This window comes from Leptopilina heterotoma, unplaced genomic scaffold (assembly GCF_015476425.1).
Source record: "Leptopilina heterotoma isolate Lh14 unplaced genomic scaffold, ASM1547642v1 Lhet_68, whole genome shotgun sequence".
Classification (NCBI taxonomy): Eukaryota; Metazoa; Arthropoda; class Insecta; order Hymenoptera; family Figitidae; genus Leptopilina; species Leptopilina heterotoma.
In genome coordinates, this window is record NW_025111157.1 from 946,709 (window position 1) to 963,697 (window position 16,989).

The 16,989-nt window shown below is 25.3% G+C and overlaps 1 protein-coding gene across 2 annotated transcripts in view; it reads left to right on the top strand.

Annotated features, from left to right (window-relative positions):
* Nucleotides 1-16,989, top strand: part of LOC122510281 — a 209,588-nt gene that overhangs the window by 122,515 nt on the left and 70,084 nt on the right. For both annotated transcript variants that reach the window (XM_043624799.1, XM_043624800.1), the window contains exons 8-14: nucleotides 7,610-7,879; nucleotides 8,539-8,858; nucleotides 10,746-11,286; nucleotides 11,366-11,793; nucleotides 14,657-15,188; nucleotides 15,397-15,567; nucleotides 15,955-16,083. In XM_043624799.1, the coding sequence (XP_043480734.1) occupies nucleotides 7,610-7,879; nucleotides 8,539-8,858; nucleotides 10,746-11,286; nucleotides 11,366-11,793; nucleotides 14,657-15,188; nucleotides 15,397-15,567; nucleotides 15,955-16,083 (2,391 nt within the window). The remainder of the gene's footprint in view (nucleotides 1-7,609; nucleotides 7,880-8,538; nucleotides 8,859-10,745; nucleotides 11,287-11,365; nucleotides 11,794-14,656; nucleotides 15,189-15,396; nucleotides 15,568-15,954; nucleotides 16,084-16,989) is intronic.

Here is a 16,989-nt window from a genome sequence, read left to right on the forward strand (position 1 = left end):
AGAAATTGTGCTAAATCAAAATTGTGCCAATAAAAAATTATACTAAATGAAAATTGTACCAAGTAAAAAGTTATGTTAAATGAAAATTAGGCCAAGTAAAAATTATACTAAATCGTAGTTGTTTAAAATAAAAATTAAAACTAAATAGAAAATGTTAAACAAAAATCCTTCTAAATAATAATTTATCTAAATTAATTTTTTTGTAAAAATTTTCCGGCATTATACCCACACTGAATATAAAAATAAATAAATAATTTAATGTTTGCTAAAAATTTATAGATGTTCGACATTAAAAAAATGTAATTCACTAGAAAATAATAATATAGAAATAAAAATAATAATGAAATAAAAATAACAAAATAAAAATAAATGAGAAGATAGGAAAAATAATTAAAAGCAGATAAATAAATAAAAGTAGGTCATGACCTCCTTTATTTATACATCTTCCGCAATAACAAAACCAAACCTACAACCATAAGCAAAAGGGCAAAAGAAATCAAACATAACCCATGACACAAGAGATTAAATATTTTCCATCAAGTTAATTTCCTCCATATTTTCAAAAAAAAGCAACATTAGTTTAGGACTTTTTCGAAAATTGACTTTCAAAATAATAACAGAGTGCAAAATTTTGACTCTACTCCGTACGAAGGTCGCCAAGTTTCCAAAACCAGTACAAGGGTTAGAAGCTCTAAAATCGTATATTTAAGCCAAGGATTATAAGATTTGAACAATTACGAGAAGAATTTTTATTTTTTTGCTTGTTATTTTTAAGTCTTTAAAAGCTACTACCATTGAATGGAACAAATAGAGATCGGTCGATAACCCTAGTTCTAAGTCCTAGGGATCTGTGAGCTTGTGAAACAAGAATGCAAAGTTTTCCTCTCTCTCTCTCTCTCTCTCTCTTTCAATGTGCCCAGTTGAAAGATATTCAGGATTCAGGTACCGACGTTGGCAATGTTTCTCGAGTTTATAATCTAGTCCAGAATGGCATAAAGATAAAGTAGTACAGTTGCAGTAGTACAAACGTATTTCGAGTCTCTCTCTCTCTTACTCTGTGTGTACTGTGTATACACATATACCTGCGCGGTCAAACCTTCCAGGAATGAAAGTCTTGTTTTAGTAACCAATTTTCTAAGTTAGCTTACATCCCGCAATTAGGAAATAAAAATAAATAAATAACTTTTAAGACTCCATCCGATGACTCATTTAGTACCCCATATTTCGCTCATAAAATAATTCTCTCGGACTTTCAAATCTTTTTCCTATATTTATATATATATATATATATTCACTCTCAAAAATGATTGAAAATATTATATAGTTCCAATTATTAGAACATGATTCATTGCTTATTATGTGTAATTAAATGATCGTAAAAAAATGGTTGGGTAATTCCTTCTTTTTATGGGATTTATAATATTTATATTCTCGAATTAACACGCGTGAATATATTGCATATATACAAAATACGAATTCCATTTATTTGCATTTTTATTTGATAGTAGAAAAAATATATTTTCAATTTAATAAATTTTTATTAAGACAAAATTTTATTTTTCATGAGAAATTTTTGAATTTAGAATTCATGTTAAATTGTCTTGAATTTTGGTTAAATTTACTATAATAATTTTGGAAAATTAAGCAGAATTCAGGTTAAATTGTCTAGAATTTTGGTTAAATTAAGCAAAGTTCAGGGTAAATTGTCTAGAATTTTGGTTAAATGAAACAAAATTCAAGTTAAAATGTCCAGAATTTTGGTTAAATTTATTAGTTTTGGTAAATTAAGCAGAATTCAGGATAAATTATCAAGGATTTTGGTAAATTTACAAGAGTTTTGAGTTAAATGAATCAGAATTCAGGTTAAATAATCTAAAATTCTAGTTAAGTGAAGCAAAATTCAGGTTAAATTGTCCAGAATTTTGGTTAAATTTACTAGAGTTTCGGTAAATTAAGCAGAATTCAGGTTAAATTGTCTAGAATTTTGGTTAAATGAAGCAAAATTCAGGTTAAATTGTCCAGAATTTTGGTTAAATTTATTAGAGTTTTGGAAAATTAAACAGAATTCAGGATAAATTATCAAGGATTTTGGTAAATTTACAAGAGTTTTGAGTTAAATGAATCAGAATTCAGGTTAAATAATCTAAAATTCTAGTTAAATGAAGCAAAATTCAGGTTAAATTGTCCAGAATTTTGGTTAAATTTACTAGAGTTTCGGTAAATTAAGCAGAATTCAGGTTAAATTGTCTAGAATTTTGGTTAAATGAAGCAAAATTCAGGTTAAATTGTCCAGAATTTTGGTTAAATTTATTAGAGTTTCGGTAAATTAAGCAGAATTCAGGTTAAATTGCCTAGAATTTTGGTTAAATGAAGCAAAATTCAGGTGAAATTGTCCATAATTTTGGTTAAATTTTAAATTTACTAGAGTTTCGGTAAAGTAAGCAGAATTCAGGTTAAATTATCAAGGATTTTGGTAAATTTACTAGAGTTTTGAGCTAAATGAATCAGAATTCAGGTTAAATAATCTAAAATTCTAGTTAAATGAAGCAAAATTCAGGACAGTTATATTGTCTAGAATTTTGGTTAAATTTACTAGCTTTAGGTTGAATGAATCAGAATTCAGGTTAAATTGTCTACAATTTTGGTTAAATTAACTAGTATTCTGGTTAAATTTGCTAAAATTTTGATTGAGTTAACTAGTATTTTTCTTAAATTTACAAGAATTTATTGTGGTTAGATTAATAAATATTTTGCTTAAATTAATTAGAATTGTGGTTAATATAAGCAGTAAATTAACATTATATTCTTATTAAACAAACCGTAACTAAGGTTAAATATTTTAAAATTTTTGTTAGATTAACCAAAATTCGCAAGTTAAATGGACTCAATTCTGGTTAAATTAACTAAAAATATGTTTAAATTAATTAGTGTTCTGGTTAAATGAATTAAAATTTAGGTTTAATTAACTAGAATTATTCTTGTCAAATTTACAAGAATTCGGTTAATTTAACCAGAAAAAGTAGTAAGTGTATTATTTAACATTTTGTTCAAGTTAAAATAACCCGAATTCTTATTATTCCAAACAGAATTTTTTTCATTGCGTTTAACAATAATTATTTTCAATAAAATTATTAATATAAATATTTGCTAAATATATTTTTTTCTAATGTAAATTCTCCATTTAATGAAAATTACAGTTAATAAAAATTCTATAAATCGAAAATCCTGCAAAATGAAAATATCTTCAAAGAATATTATGCTTAATGAATATTAGTCTAAATAAAAACTCTTTTCTATAAAAATTTCGCTAAATAATAATTATAATAATTGTAATAATTAGGAACTTTTGTTGATAAAAAATTTTACTTGTCAAAGAGAATTTCTGTTACATGAAAATTCGTTAAATCGAAAATTCTGTTAATAATAAAATAATAAAAATTAGTTTGAATGAAAGTATTAATTAAGATTTCTGCTTAATAAAAATTACACTGCATACAAATTGTACTTGATTAAATTTCAGTTACGTTATAAAAATATTAAATTAAAATTTTACTGAATAAATGTTTTCCTAATGCAATTTTCTATTCAATAGAAATTCCAGCGAATAAAAATTATTTTAAATTAAAATTTCTTAAAAGTTTCTTAAATGGTAATTTCTTAAACACATATTAATAATGAATATTTTTCAAATTGAAAATGTCGCTCATTAAAAAAATCCACTTACCTAAATATTAATTGTAGTAATTAGAAAATTCTTGAATAAATAAAAATCGATAAAATTTCTGCTGAATAAAATTCATGTAAAATTATAATTTTTCTTATCCACGATCATTTATTATAATTTTAATTTTCATAATTTTCATTTAGCACAATTGCTACATTTTTTATTTTGCAGAATTTTTTTCACAAAAAACAATTTTCTAGCAAAATGATAATAACACCGCTGTTATAATATTGACTTAATTGTAAATAAATTCGTTTAACTACGAATCAAGTTAAAGAGAAATTAAACCAAATAAAAATTGATGTGAATAAAAAAAAAGATTTTTGAATTAGAAAATCACGAGTAGTCCGCGAACAAAAATTCGATTAATTCAGAATTAATAAAATAGATCAAACTAAAATTAGAGTGCAAAAAAATTAGAGCAAATCGAAGTTGGTTAAAAAAACTAGGCCAAATTAAAATTGGTTTGGAAAAAAGCAGGTCAAATTAAAAGTGGGTTAGAAAAAAACCGTTCAAAAATGTAAATGAGCTAAATGAGTCAAATTAGGACAAGGGGTTGAATATTGGACCAAATAATTATTTAAAAAGATAAATCATTATTTTAATTATTTAAAATTTTTTTCTAGTTACGTTAAAAAAAAGTTTTGACCACAAAAATGTTTTTAAATTGATTATTAAAACAACCGGAAAGTAATGAAAATTTGTTTCCAGTAAAAATAATAAAATATTCTTTTGTATAGTTATTTTTTTTATACCTTGAAGAACATTTAATTAGCATAATTGTTTATTAGTGTTATTATATTTTGCGTTACTTTTTTTCCCTCCGAGTAGTTTCGTTTTGCTTCCAGGCTCTCTTTCGCTTTCCACACTATGTCTATACATATATATTCCTTCTTCATTTTCTCGGTATTCATATTTATAAATATATTATTTATTCTCAAAATAGAAAATAGCCGGGTTATTTTTCCCCGCGTAATTGGTTACTTGAAGGCAATTGTTGGAGAAAATTGCGATTGTTTATGAGCAAAAGAGCGCGAAGAAAAGTCTTGGCTCGTGACTAGAAGAAGTGGATGCTGCAAAGAACATTTGCTTGTGCGCGATGAAAAATTTTATATTTCTTCACTTTTATTCTCGCATACCATAACTTTCGCTATTGTTCTTTCATAAATAATAATTATACAGGGTATTTTTTTTTTTTTTGGAAATGTATTTCTATTGTAAATTTATTACTGATAGGAAATCTCTATGCTTTATTATATTACCCTGCGTACTTTCGGAAAAAAAAAAATATCTTGAAAATTTGATCTTTCGAAATTTTCTCGAGTTTCGACATGTTTCGAGTATATTGAGGTAAAAATCTCAGGTACTCTACCTGAGAACCTTATTTTTCCCCCTCTACGCAAAAATAATTTTGGGTAAAGCTGCTGCGGAAAAGTACAATTTTGACCTGGCGAAAATTTTCTTTACTTTTTCGGTAGCATCAAGATTTCCGGAAGGAAGGAAGTTCAGTCTCTCTTGGGATTAGGAGGAGTCATGAGCTCTTCTTTCTCCTCTTGTCTCTTGAGCTTTTGTTGAAAACTTTTTCTAAAAAAGTGAAAAAAAAATATTTTCTACTTTTTGAAAGTGTGAATTATCTTTTACTATTTTAAAGAAATTATTAGAATTGTTATTGATTTTAAAAACAGTGAAAGAAATAAACGTTGGGATTTTTTATCGAATTTAGTGCAAAATTAATTTTTAATTAGAAAAATGTACGCGTACATATATTTTCCAACGGTAAGTTAGTGAGTGAAAGTTAAAAAAAAATTTACGCGATTAATAATTTAAATTTATTTCTCGGATTAATCACTTTTTTCTTAATTTGCAATTTTTTGTATTTTCTCCTTCTTTATTTTCTTTTTTTTTCTTTTTTACTTATTATATTTTATTTTATTCAGATTTCTCTTCATCTAACTTGTAATTTTTCAAAACTTATTTTTTATTACTTTTATTTTAATACAGTTTCTATTTTTTCTAATTTGTAATTTTTCACAGTTCATTTTTTGCACTGAAAAAAAATTTATTTGATTCAAATCACCGATTACTTGACTATTATCAAATTTACTTAAATCAAATAATTTTTACTTGTGTCGAATAATTTTTATTTGAATCAATTAAATTGTATTTAAAATTTAAACGAATAATTTCAGTAATTGAAGCAAATGCCATTTTATTGACTCAAATAAAAATTATTTGATTCAGGTAAATATTTATTCGATAATAGACAAATAATCGATTATTTGAAACAAACAAATTTTCTTCGGTGTATTTTTTCTTATTTTATTGCAATGATTTTATTTTAATTATTTAGTTTATTTATTTATTTTTTTTAATTATTTATTTTTTAGTTTAATTTTTATTATTGATTTTATTTTGTTTTATTTATTTTTATTATTTATTTCCTTTATTTAAATTATTTCTTTCGTTTATTTATTTTTACTTGAATTATTTATTTCGTTTATTTATTTTTATTTAAATTATTTATTTCGGTTATTTATTTTTATTTGAATTATTTATTTTTATTTAAATTATTTATTTCGTTTATTTATTTTTATTCGATTTATTTCTTGCGTTTATTTATTTTTATTTGAATAATTTCTTTCGTTTATTTATTTTTATTAGATTTATTTATTTCGTTTATTTCCTTTTTTAAAATTATTTATTTTTGATTTTAATTTTCCTCGGCATAGTCAAGAAAAACGCGAATACAATTTTGTGCGGAGATTTGCAAAATCTCGCCGCACGTATTTATATAGTGAAAGTTTAAAAATAATTGAAAAGTGAACAATATAATTCTGCGACTGTTTTTGTTCCATTCACCCGGCCTTGATTGTTAATAAAAAGAACAAATAGGAAAGAAAAATACTTGGACTGTGTAATAGTGCGCGCCGTATGAGTAATTCTACTTTTCATTATTCGACATGTAATAACGTAATATATATAAATTAAAGCATTATTGCTCCTTACGAGCCGAGAGAAGTAATGTTACGTTGGAAAGGCCTCTGTACCTTAAATTACGATCCGAAAGCATTAAAACCCGTTTAATCTCTTAATAATTTTCAACAATTTCATTATATATAGGCAAAAATTATTTATTAATTTATTCCCTCTTTATTGTATAAATAAATAATATTTATAGAAGTAATCAATATTTGCAAACAGAATTCAGAATTGTAAACAAAATTCTTTAACAGGAAAAATCAATTTTGAGTACAAATTAAGTTTAGTTTTTTTTTTAATTGACAGTAAATTTATTGCTTGTAATTAAAAAATAAATAATTACCCACACAAGGAATGTAAAGTGATAAATCACTTTTTTTTTAGTTTTTGTCTTTCTCTTTAATACTTTTGCTCGTGATTATCAATTTTTCTTTCCAATCTTTAATAAATCAATCAGAAAATTTTATCTTTCTTTCTCTTTTCGGGAGAAGTTATAGTTTGAAATTTCTTATGGTGGAAGAGATTTCACTTTTCATACCGAAATTTTTTTTACACCGAAATATTTCTTGAGAGAAGGAACTCGAGAAGCTCTTTTTTTTGCGGAAAAAACTTTCTTTCGCGTGTTTCATCCAAAAAAGGAATATAATGAGCATGAGGAAGCAAATTTCATAATTCCGCATTTTAATTTTAATCTCGATTTTAATATTGAGACGAAAACTTTTAAACAGAGATTATAAAGTGATAGCAAATTTTTTTTTGACAAACTTTTTCGAAATAGTAAATTAAGAATTTGATTTTAATAACAATGGAAATAAAAATTTTCGTTTAATTACGAGGGAATTAAATTCTTGTGATTGAAATAAAATGCATCATGAATTGACGAAAATTTTCTTTTTTTTGTTTCAGAACTCAGTGTCCAGTTGTTGTAGCAGTGATAGCGATGAGGAGCCAGTCACGAAACAACCTCGACTAAGCCGAAGGCAATCACGAGAATCTGGAAGGGAAGATAATTCTTCGGGGCAAAATGTCCGTTCGACACGCTCATCAGGACGAACAAAACGCGTCAAAGCTTTAAGACATTGTCCTTCCTCTGACCCTGGTACTTGGAAAGGCGACCTTTCAGACAGTGATGTTTCTTCTGAGAATCGATTCATTGACGATGGCTCCTACTTTGAGGTATGCTGGTGTTACTTTTCACAGTTTCATTATGTGCCCTCCTTTTATTTAAAACTTTAGTAGCCGATGAGTTATAATATTATAACCCTTTTACAATGTAGAGTTTGCCTTCATTCTCTCTCTCTCTCTCTCTTTCTCTCATCTCCATGTTCACTAAAAGTAAAAGTGACTTTTTGTTACTCCAGCCCTTATAATTCTTGTTCTTACTAAACTTCAGTCGATGTTAGTTTTCTCCGTGCCTGAAAGGAGAAATCCTTTCCAGGACCCCGACTGCGTTGCATGCACTGATTTGCATATGTCGATAAGATCCTGTCGTATCAACGACAGCGACAGTCTATTAAAACACTCGGCGAAAATAAACAAGTACAAAAAGAGGTGATGCTTGCATAATGCAAAAGAGGCTTTTAACCATTTTTTTTACTAGCGAAAAAAGTAATTTTTAAAAGTAAATTTTAAATTTCTGAAAAGTAAATTTAATGTTTCTGAATTTGAGTAAATTTTTGAGAAGTAAATTTAAAGTTTCTGAATTTGAGTAAATTATTGAAAAGTAAATTTAAAGTTTCTGAATTTAAATAGATTTTTGAAAATCTAGGTAAATTTAATGTTTGGGAATTTGAATAAATTTTTAAAAATTTTAAATTCTTTCTCTTCTGTTGCAGGACGATTTGGACGAATTGTGTGTGATGGAAACGAGCGTCGATGAGATAAAGAATTCTAAACTGAATCGAATTTCAGTTACACTTGATTCCCAAGGCGACGAGGGTGACATCGAAGACGCTGACATTAACGAAGAGACTATCGAAATGGCACCAACACCCGATCCAGTTTCCGTAACGGCGGGAGCACTAATCAGTATTTGCGACGAAATTGACTCGGGAAAAAGTATTCACACAGAAATGACTGAAAAGGAAATTACTTCCTCGATTCAAACACCGCTTCGTCGAAAAAAGGGCTTTGAAGAAACTGCATCGTTCAACACGTAAGAATCCTTAAATATAAAACAAAGTACATAATAAATAGTTCCCTTTTTTCAATTTTGGCTCATTTTTCACATTTTTTGATGATTCGGCATTTTTTCCCTTTTTTTTGTGTTATTTTACCCTTTTTTAATTTGTGAACATTATTTTTTGAAGAAAATGGGGAAAGTAAAATTGATTAGGGAAAAGTCAGGAATTTTTACAGGAAAAAATTAAATTTTTAGAATTGATAAAAAAAATCGTGAATTTTGGTGTATTTTCTTGGACTCAAACTATTTCAAAAATTTTAATAATTTAAATTCCTCTGAAATTAGATAAATTTCTTAATATATATTTAATTAATTATTTAAAATAATTAATTTATAGAAGAATTTTAGATAAAACACTAAAAAAATTTAATTTTTGAGAAGTTGGTAATGATTGCAGAAATAAATAATTATGTTTAAAAATTTTTAAAAATTCTCTTCAAAATTTTAATTATCTTTATAAATAAATAAAATTTTACTCCAAAATTCAATTATTCAATTCTTTTTATAAATAATAAAATTCTTCTCCGAAATTCAATTATTTTTAAAAATTTTAATAAAAGTCTTTGCAAAATTTCAATTATTTTCAAAAATTAAAAAAAAATTCTCTTCAAAATTTCAATTATTTTTATAAATAATAAAATTCTCCTCCGAAATTCAATTCTTTTTAAAACTTTTAATAAAATTCTTTGCAAAATTTCAATTATTTTTTTTATAAATAATAAAATTCTTGGCAAAATTTCAATTATTTTTATAAATAATAAAATTCTTCTCCGAAATTCAATTATTTTTAAAAATTTTAATAAAATTCTTGGCAAAATTTCAATTATTTTTAAAAATTAAACAAAAATTCTCATCAAAATTTCAATTATCTTTATAAATAATAAAATTTATTGCAAAATTTAATTAGGTATTTTTATAAATAGCAATATTAATCACAGGAATTGAATTAATTTTAAGATTAATAAAATTCTTCGCAGAAATTCAATTATTTTCAAATTTTTTTTAAATTATCGCCAAGATTTCAATTATTTTTAAAAATAGCAAAATTCTTTGCCGAAATTCAATTATTTTCAAAAATTTTAATAAAATTCTTGGCAAAATTTCAATTATTTTCAAAAATGTTTCTTAATTCAATGATTTTCAATATTTATTATTTTACTAAAATTTCCCAAAAGAATTCAATTATTTAAAAAAAATTGACATAAATTGTTTCGAAAAAAATCAATTATTTAAATTTGTTATAAAATTCTTCGTAATAATTCAATTATTATTATAAATAATAAAACTCATCGCATAATTTCAATTATTTTTATAATATAATTCTAATCGAGTTCCTCGAAAAATGTTAATTATTCTTAAAAATTTGTTGATAAAATTATTTATGAGAATTCAGTTTTAAGAAATATTCAATTATTCAATAAATTATTTATATTTGTATTTAAATAATTGAATTCTCGTAGAATTTTCTAATAGTAATTTATGTAAAAATTAATTTCCGTTAAAATTTTAGAAAATAATTGAATATTAAAGCATTACTGCATGAATTTTGATGGAAATAATTGAATTTCGAAAAGGTTTTAAATTAAAATTTTTTAAAATCTGAATTTTTTATACTTTTAAAAAATAATTCTGTAGAATTTTAAGAAGTTTTGAAAAAATTTAATTGATTTTTTTAAAAAATTATTTGAAGCTATTTTCTAATATACAATTGAAGAATTTCCGAATCATCGATGAAATTTCGTAAAATTGAATTTTAAGTCTATTTTAAAAAAAATAATAAAACAAAGTATTTAAAAAAATATATAGTTTACAAAATAAAATAAATTAACTCTAGTTACATTTTTCTCTTTTTCTCGACAGATCGAACAGAAAATCGAAGAACTGCGCTACGTTTTATTTCAAGCACCGCGATACAGACTCGGAAGCGGACGGTTCAGTGGAAATGGAAGAATCGACAAATGTCGTCGACGCAGTTTCATCGGAAGACGAGTGGACTTATACGAATTCGCACGCCGAGGAAATGACCTGTCGAAAGACGAACGTCAAAGTTTCCTTGGATTTCGGCGAGGTTGTGGACAATGATAAAACAAATGTCACACAATTGTCGAAGAAACAAATCAGTCCGATTAGTAAGCGTTCGGGGGAAAATGAAAAATGGAACTGTGAAAAGAAGAATTGTCAAAGGGAGAGTGGTGACGAATTGAAGAGCGACAAGTACAATATTCATCGACTTGTCATGGAAGTGGAGAAACTAGTTCGAGAGGAGGGACGTGTCACGCCACTTATTTTCGAGGATCGCAAAGGGGGCGATCTCAACAGCAATCGCGCCAAATACGCTCGAATTCGCGAATGGCTCAAGCTCAATTCCATGGGGAAATATGACGAGAAATCAAATTCAGAAGTAAGTTCATTTATTTATTTTATTTTATTCGATTTGTTTAGTGAATGCGAAACTAATTAGCGTTCGTTTATTTTTGCAGTATCGATCGTTAGACAGTTGCGATGCAAGTGGCGAGTACACGACAGGTGAATCGGACATTGAGAAGCAATCGATTTCATCGGAGGATTTGCATAGCAGTGTAGCGACATATCGACGGCTCGATGGATATTTGGGTTGTGTGTCGCAATCAGTTTCGCAGGAAATTTTCGATTCGACGGACAATATGCCGGTTAATGAATGCCATCAGCAGCAATTGTTATTGGACACGAGTACACCGAAAGTTGTACTTCGCACGAAGCGAAAGACAAATGGACCGCGGCCATGGAGTGTTTCCTGCATTACACAAATCAGAAACAATTCAAATGCAAATGAGGGTAATGACTCAATCTCACAATTCTCCATCTCGGAAACGGCTCTCCATCAACTTGTTGCTTCGTCGCCTATCAAATCCTCCTCACTAGACGCATCGTGAGTACAATTTTCTTCTTCTTCTTCAAATAATTTTCTTATTTTATTCATTTTTAATTGTAGAAATGTAATTAAATTTTCTGTCTGGTACATTTTTGCATATTGTGATTGCGAATCGAAAAAGAACCGGGTTTGTCAGCAATCGACAAAAAGCGCTAGTCAATCAAATTGCAGGCTTTGCACTCTGACTCATCTACTAAAACCTAGTATTTACTATTTACTACTTTTTTACGATTAGCTACTATTTGGATACTTTTTTTAAATTCGTGACACTGAAAGCCACTTTATTCATTTTTTTTCTTTTGCCTGAAAATTCGCACAAATTTGAATCTGCTAATTAGTTGAAATAAAAGAAAAATATTCTTAAAAAATATAATAAAATTCTTTGAAAAAATTCAAAACTTCAAAAACTTTTTAAAAATCTTTCGCAAGAATTCAGTTATTTTTAAAAACTAAAATTTTTCACAGAAAATCAATTATACTAAAATATTTAATAAAATTCGTTGCGAGAATTCAAATTATTCTCGTAAATAATAAAATTCTTCTCAGGAATTTAATAATTTTCGATACAATTTTTATTAAACTTAATAACTTTATCGAAAAAAATCAATTTTTAAAAATATTAATAAAATTCTTTAAAAGAATTCAATTATTTGAACAAAAAAAAAAAATTTTAGTAAAATTCAATAATAAAATTTTTAATTTAATTAAATTGTTTATTTTAATTAACTGACAAACACTATTATTTTAAGAAATTGAGAGAAATTCTTCGTAAAACGTTTAAAATTTTTATTTAAAATTATTAGAAAAAACTACATTACATATTTTCAAAAGATTTAAAGAAATTTAATAAAATTCTTTGAAGTAATTCAAAATTTCAAAAATTTAATGAAAATCTTTCTTAAGAATTCCATTATTTTTAAAACTAATAAAAAATTTTTCACAGAAAATCAATTATAGATAATAAAAAAAATTTAATAAAATTCGTTTCGAGAATTCAAATAATTTTCATAAATAATAAAATTCTTCTCAGGAATTCAATAATTTTCGATACAATTTTAATAAATTTAATAACTTTTTCGAAAAAAATCAATTTTTAAAACTATTAATAAAGTTCTTTAAAAGAATTCAATTATTTCCAAACAAAAATTTTAATAAAATTGAATAATAAAATTTTTAATTGCAATAACTAACAAACACTGTTATTATTTTAAGAAATTGAGAGAAATTCTTCGTAAAACGTTTAAAATTTTTATTTAAAATTATTAGAAAAAACTACAATATTTTCAAAAGATTTAATGAAATTTAATAAAAAAAAATCTTTTATGGAATTCAATTATTTCTTAAACATTTTAATATAATTTTTCATTTACAATTATTAACAGAAAACGATTATTTTAAAAACGTTGAGAGAAATTTTTTGAAAAAAATTTAATTAAAAATTTCAATATAAAAACTAAATTTTCAATTAAAATTTTTTTAAAATTAGTCTATTTTTAATAGATTGAAAGAATTTAACCAAGAATTTAATTTTTTAACAATTGTATTATAATATTTTAATAAACTTTAATAATAAAATTATTAATTACGAATTTTTAACAAAATTGATTAATTATAAAAATTGAATTGTTATTCAAATATTTTCAAAAATTTTAAGGAAATGTTTTGTGAATTTAATTATTTTTATAAAATTTGATAATATTCTTATTCAATTTTAAGAAATAATCAATTATTCTATTAATTATTTATTTTTTTATTGAAATAAGTGAATTCTTGTGGAACTTTCTAATAAAAATTGATTTGAAAATAAATTTCAGTTACAATTTTTTACAGTAAAATTGAATATTAAAAATGCGTTATAATATAAATTTTTAGAAATAGATAAATTTCAAAATGCTTTTTAATTAAACTTATTTAAAATCTCCATTCCAGGGGGAAAATAAATGAGTATTTATATATATTTATTGTAGAAAAATTATTCCAGTAAAAATAATTTAATTTAGAAATTATAAAAAAATTAATCTTTTGAAAAATGTTAATTAAATTTTTTTGAAAATAAGGAAATTCTCTTAAAATTAAAAATGTTTATTTAAATTTCGAATTAGGAATTTTGTCAAATTTAATTGAAATTAAATTTTTAATTTGAAAAAATTCATTTTTTTACTTTTAAAAATTATTTTTAAAAATAATCGAATTTTTGAAGAATTTCAACTAAAAATTTGGAAAATAATTGAATTTGATAAAAATTTAGAATTAGGATAAGAAAAACAGTGTATATTTTTTATCGAAATCAGGAAAATGTCAGGGAAACAAAGAATTAATTTCTTGTGATTTTTCTAAATAGATTAAAAATTTTAATTAAATTTTTTTGAATATAGGGAAATTCTCTTAAAAATTAAAAATATTTATTTAAATTTCGAATTAAGAATTTTGTCAAATTTAATTGAAATAAAATTTTAATTTGAAAAAATTTATTTTCTCAATTTCAAAAATTATTTTTAATAATAATCGAATTTTTGAAGAATTCCAACTAAAAATTTGGAAAATAATTGAATTTGATAAAAATTAGGATAGGAAAAACAGTGAATATTTTTTATCGAAATCTGAAAAATGTCAGGAAAATAAGATAAAGAATCAAATTTTTGTGATTTTTTTGTATCGACTAAAACGAGTTTTTTAGTCATCAAATTTAATTTTTCGATAGCCACTTTTTTACTCCTTTTTTCAGTCTCAAAGCTACTTTTTTAAAATCAATTATTGATTGCAAAGCCTGAAATCAAATTAGTTAAATAAAACAATTTTTGCAAATTAATAAAATTAAAAGAAAAAGAAAATTAAAATAATATACTAAAAAATATTGCAGAGGATCGTCGGCTCTATTCAACAAATCGACATCGACTCTTTTGGAGGAGACGGTGAGCGGTCAGGATGCGAGGACAATAAGAACGAGTTCGTTGCGTCGACGAAAAAGTAGATTACGCAAAAAGACAGTGAGTCGTAAAAGTGAATCTGGATCGGACGGTGTTAATGCACAGCAAACATCGGGAAGCAGTGATGCCAGTTCGAAAAAAGCGCAGCAGGCATGCCGTGCAACGAGAACAATTGGCCGCGATTCACATGGACGTTTAACGACACTCGTTAAATCGGGATCATTCTCTGGTTCATTGGGACATCAGGAATTGGTTAATGAGAAAATAACAGTCAGCGATCCCGTTTCTGCTGGACTTCGATTAACTTACTGTCAATCGAATTCCTCGACATCCGACACGGAGGAGGAAGAGGACACTTGCAATCGTGGCAAGGAGCACACGAACGCTCTCAACATTGACAGCGACGCAGAGAAAAATAGTCTTGGAAATGTTTCATTCTCCGAGCAAGCTTGGGATAATTATCAGGTAATTCATAATAATTGTGATGATTTATTAGAAACTCGACTAGTAAATGCAATAATTCTAGTATAGAAAATCTTTTCTCTTTGAGGAAGCAATAAAAAAAGAAAGTAAATATAATATAGAAAATGAAAAAAAAATGAAATATAATATAGAAAATAAGAAAAAGAAATAATATAGAAAATAAATACAATAAAAATTATTTTTGTTTTAGGAGAAGTACATGAGCGAGCCTTACAGCGAGACACCGGACCTCGACGCGGCTCGCCGTCTCCTGGACTTTGGAGACGATTATAGAAACTTTCTTGATAGTCAATCAGATTGCGCGTCTAGTATGAGCGCGATTCGCGACTATTCCTCGCCAATTCCAAGAAGGCGTATCAAAGTACGTTCCTTTATGATGTTTTTTTTTGATCGTATGTCGATATTTTTACTATGACACAAAAAAGACGTCATATTTGTCATGTCAATTTCTGTGATTTTGTTAACAAAAATAGAGTACAGAAAAAAATACAATTGTTTTTTTTGGCAATAATTTGAAAAATGTATCCCATTTTTTACTAGTTTTTCCTTTAGTTTAGAATTTCTATTGGCTATTTTTTCCCTTATTCTCGAAAAAACTCAAAATAGCTTTCATTAATCAAGCTTTTTTTTCCACTTCTTTTATTCGCATTATTTCGACTAACTTTATTAATACATATAATAATGCATGAAATTCTCTCTAAATCTTTATGCTTTGTGCTTACAAAAATACGTTTTTTTTTCTTTACAGACTGCAGTGACTGAAGACAGCGACAGCGACGTTGAGGACTTGAGCAAATTGTTTAAAAAGTCACATTGTCAACTGTTGCACGCTGAAAATTGTGTTATGAAAAAGGGACACGTCGTTGGACATGATTGCGTATGTATCCAAGTCGCGAAATTCATTCATAAAGTTATTAACTTTTTTCACTTTTTGTCGCAATTATTGAAAAAAGTTAAGAATTCCTTTTATAAATGTATAAAGCTTCCACTTCGCTTCTGTGGTAAATTTATCAATTTAATTGGCTCTTCAGTGGCAAATATGTTTAGATTTTTATAAAGAGACAAAAGATGAAAGGAGAAAAATGTGATACTAGTCTTTAAGAAACATTTTTTAAAATGAATTAAATTGAATTTTTTTCAATCTGCGTATTTTTGAAATACACAGATTTTTGAGAAAATTTTCTTTTAAAAATCAATTTTTTTTTCATTTTGATTAAAAAAATGAAAAAAGTAAGAAAAAATAAGATTAATATAAAATTGTTATTTTCGAATTTTAACATATTTGCTATTTATTAACATTATTTTGCTACGCTATTAACATTTTATGCTATTTATTAAAAAAAACTGTGGAAATTTTATTCATTATTTATAATTATTTATTATTTATTGTCCATCTTCGTACATGTTTTATATAAATTTAAATTAATTATTTCAACAAAGAAACAATTTTGACTCTGCAATAAGAAAAGAAAATATAATAAAATATATTTTATAGAAATTTAATGTTTCTCCTGTTTCTTTGTATGAAAGATGTGTGAAGATGTGTCTTGCTGTGTTTGTGTATTTTTGTGTCTGTGTCATTAACTGTCCTTGTCTGCCATGTTGCATGTTGCAATTTACTAAAACTAATTGCTTTCTTTTTGGCTATTTTGGAAACTTTAATTTCAATCACCATAGAAATGTTTATTAATATAATTAATTTAATTAATTATATTGAATATTTATAGACTCATTCTCAATCAGTATTTCTAATAAAAAAAATATACAATTGTAAGGAAATAAT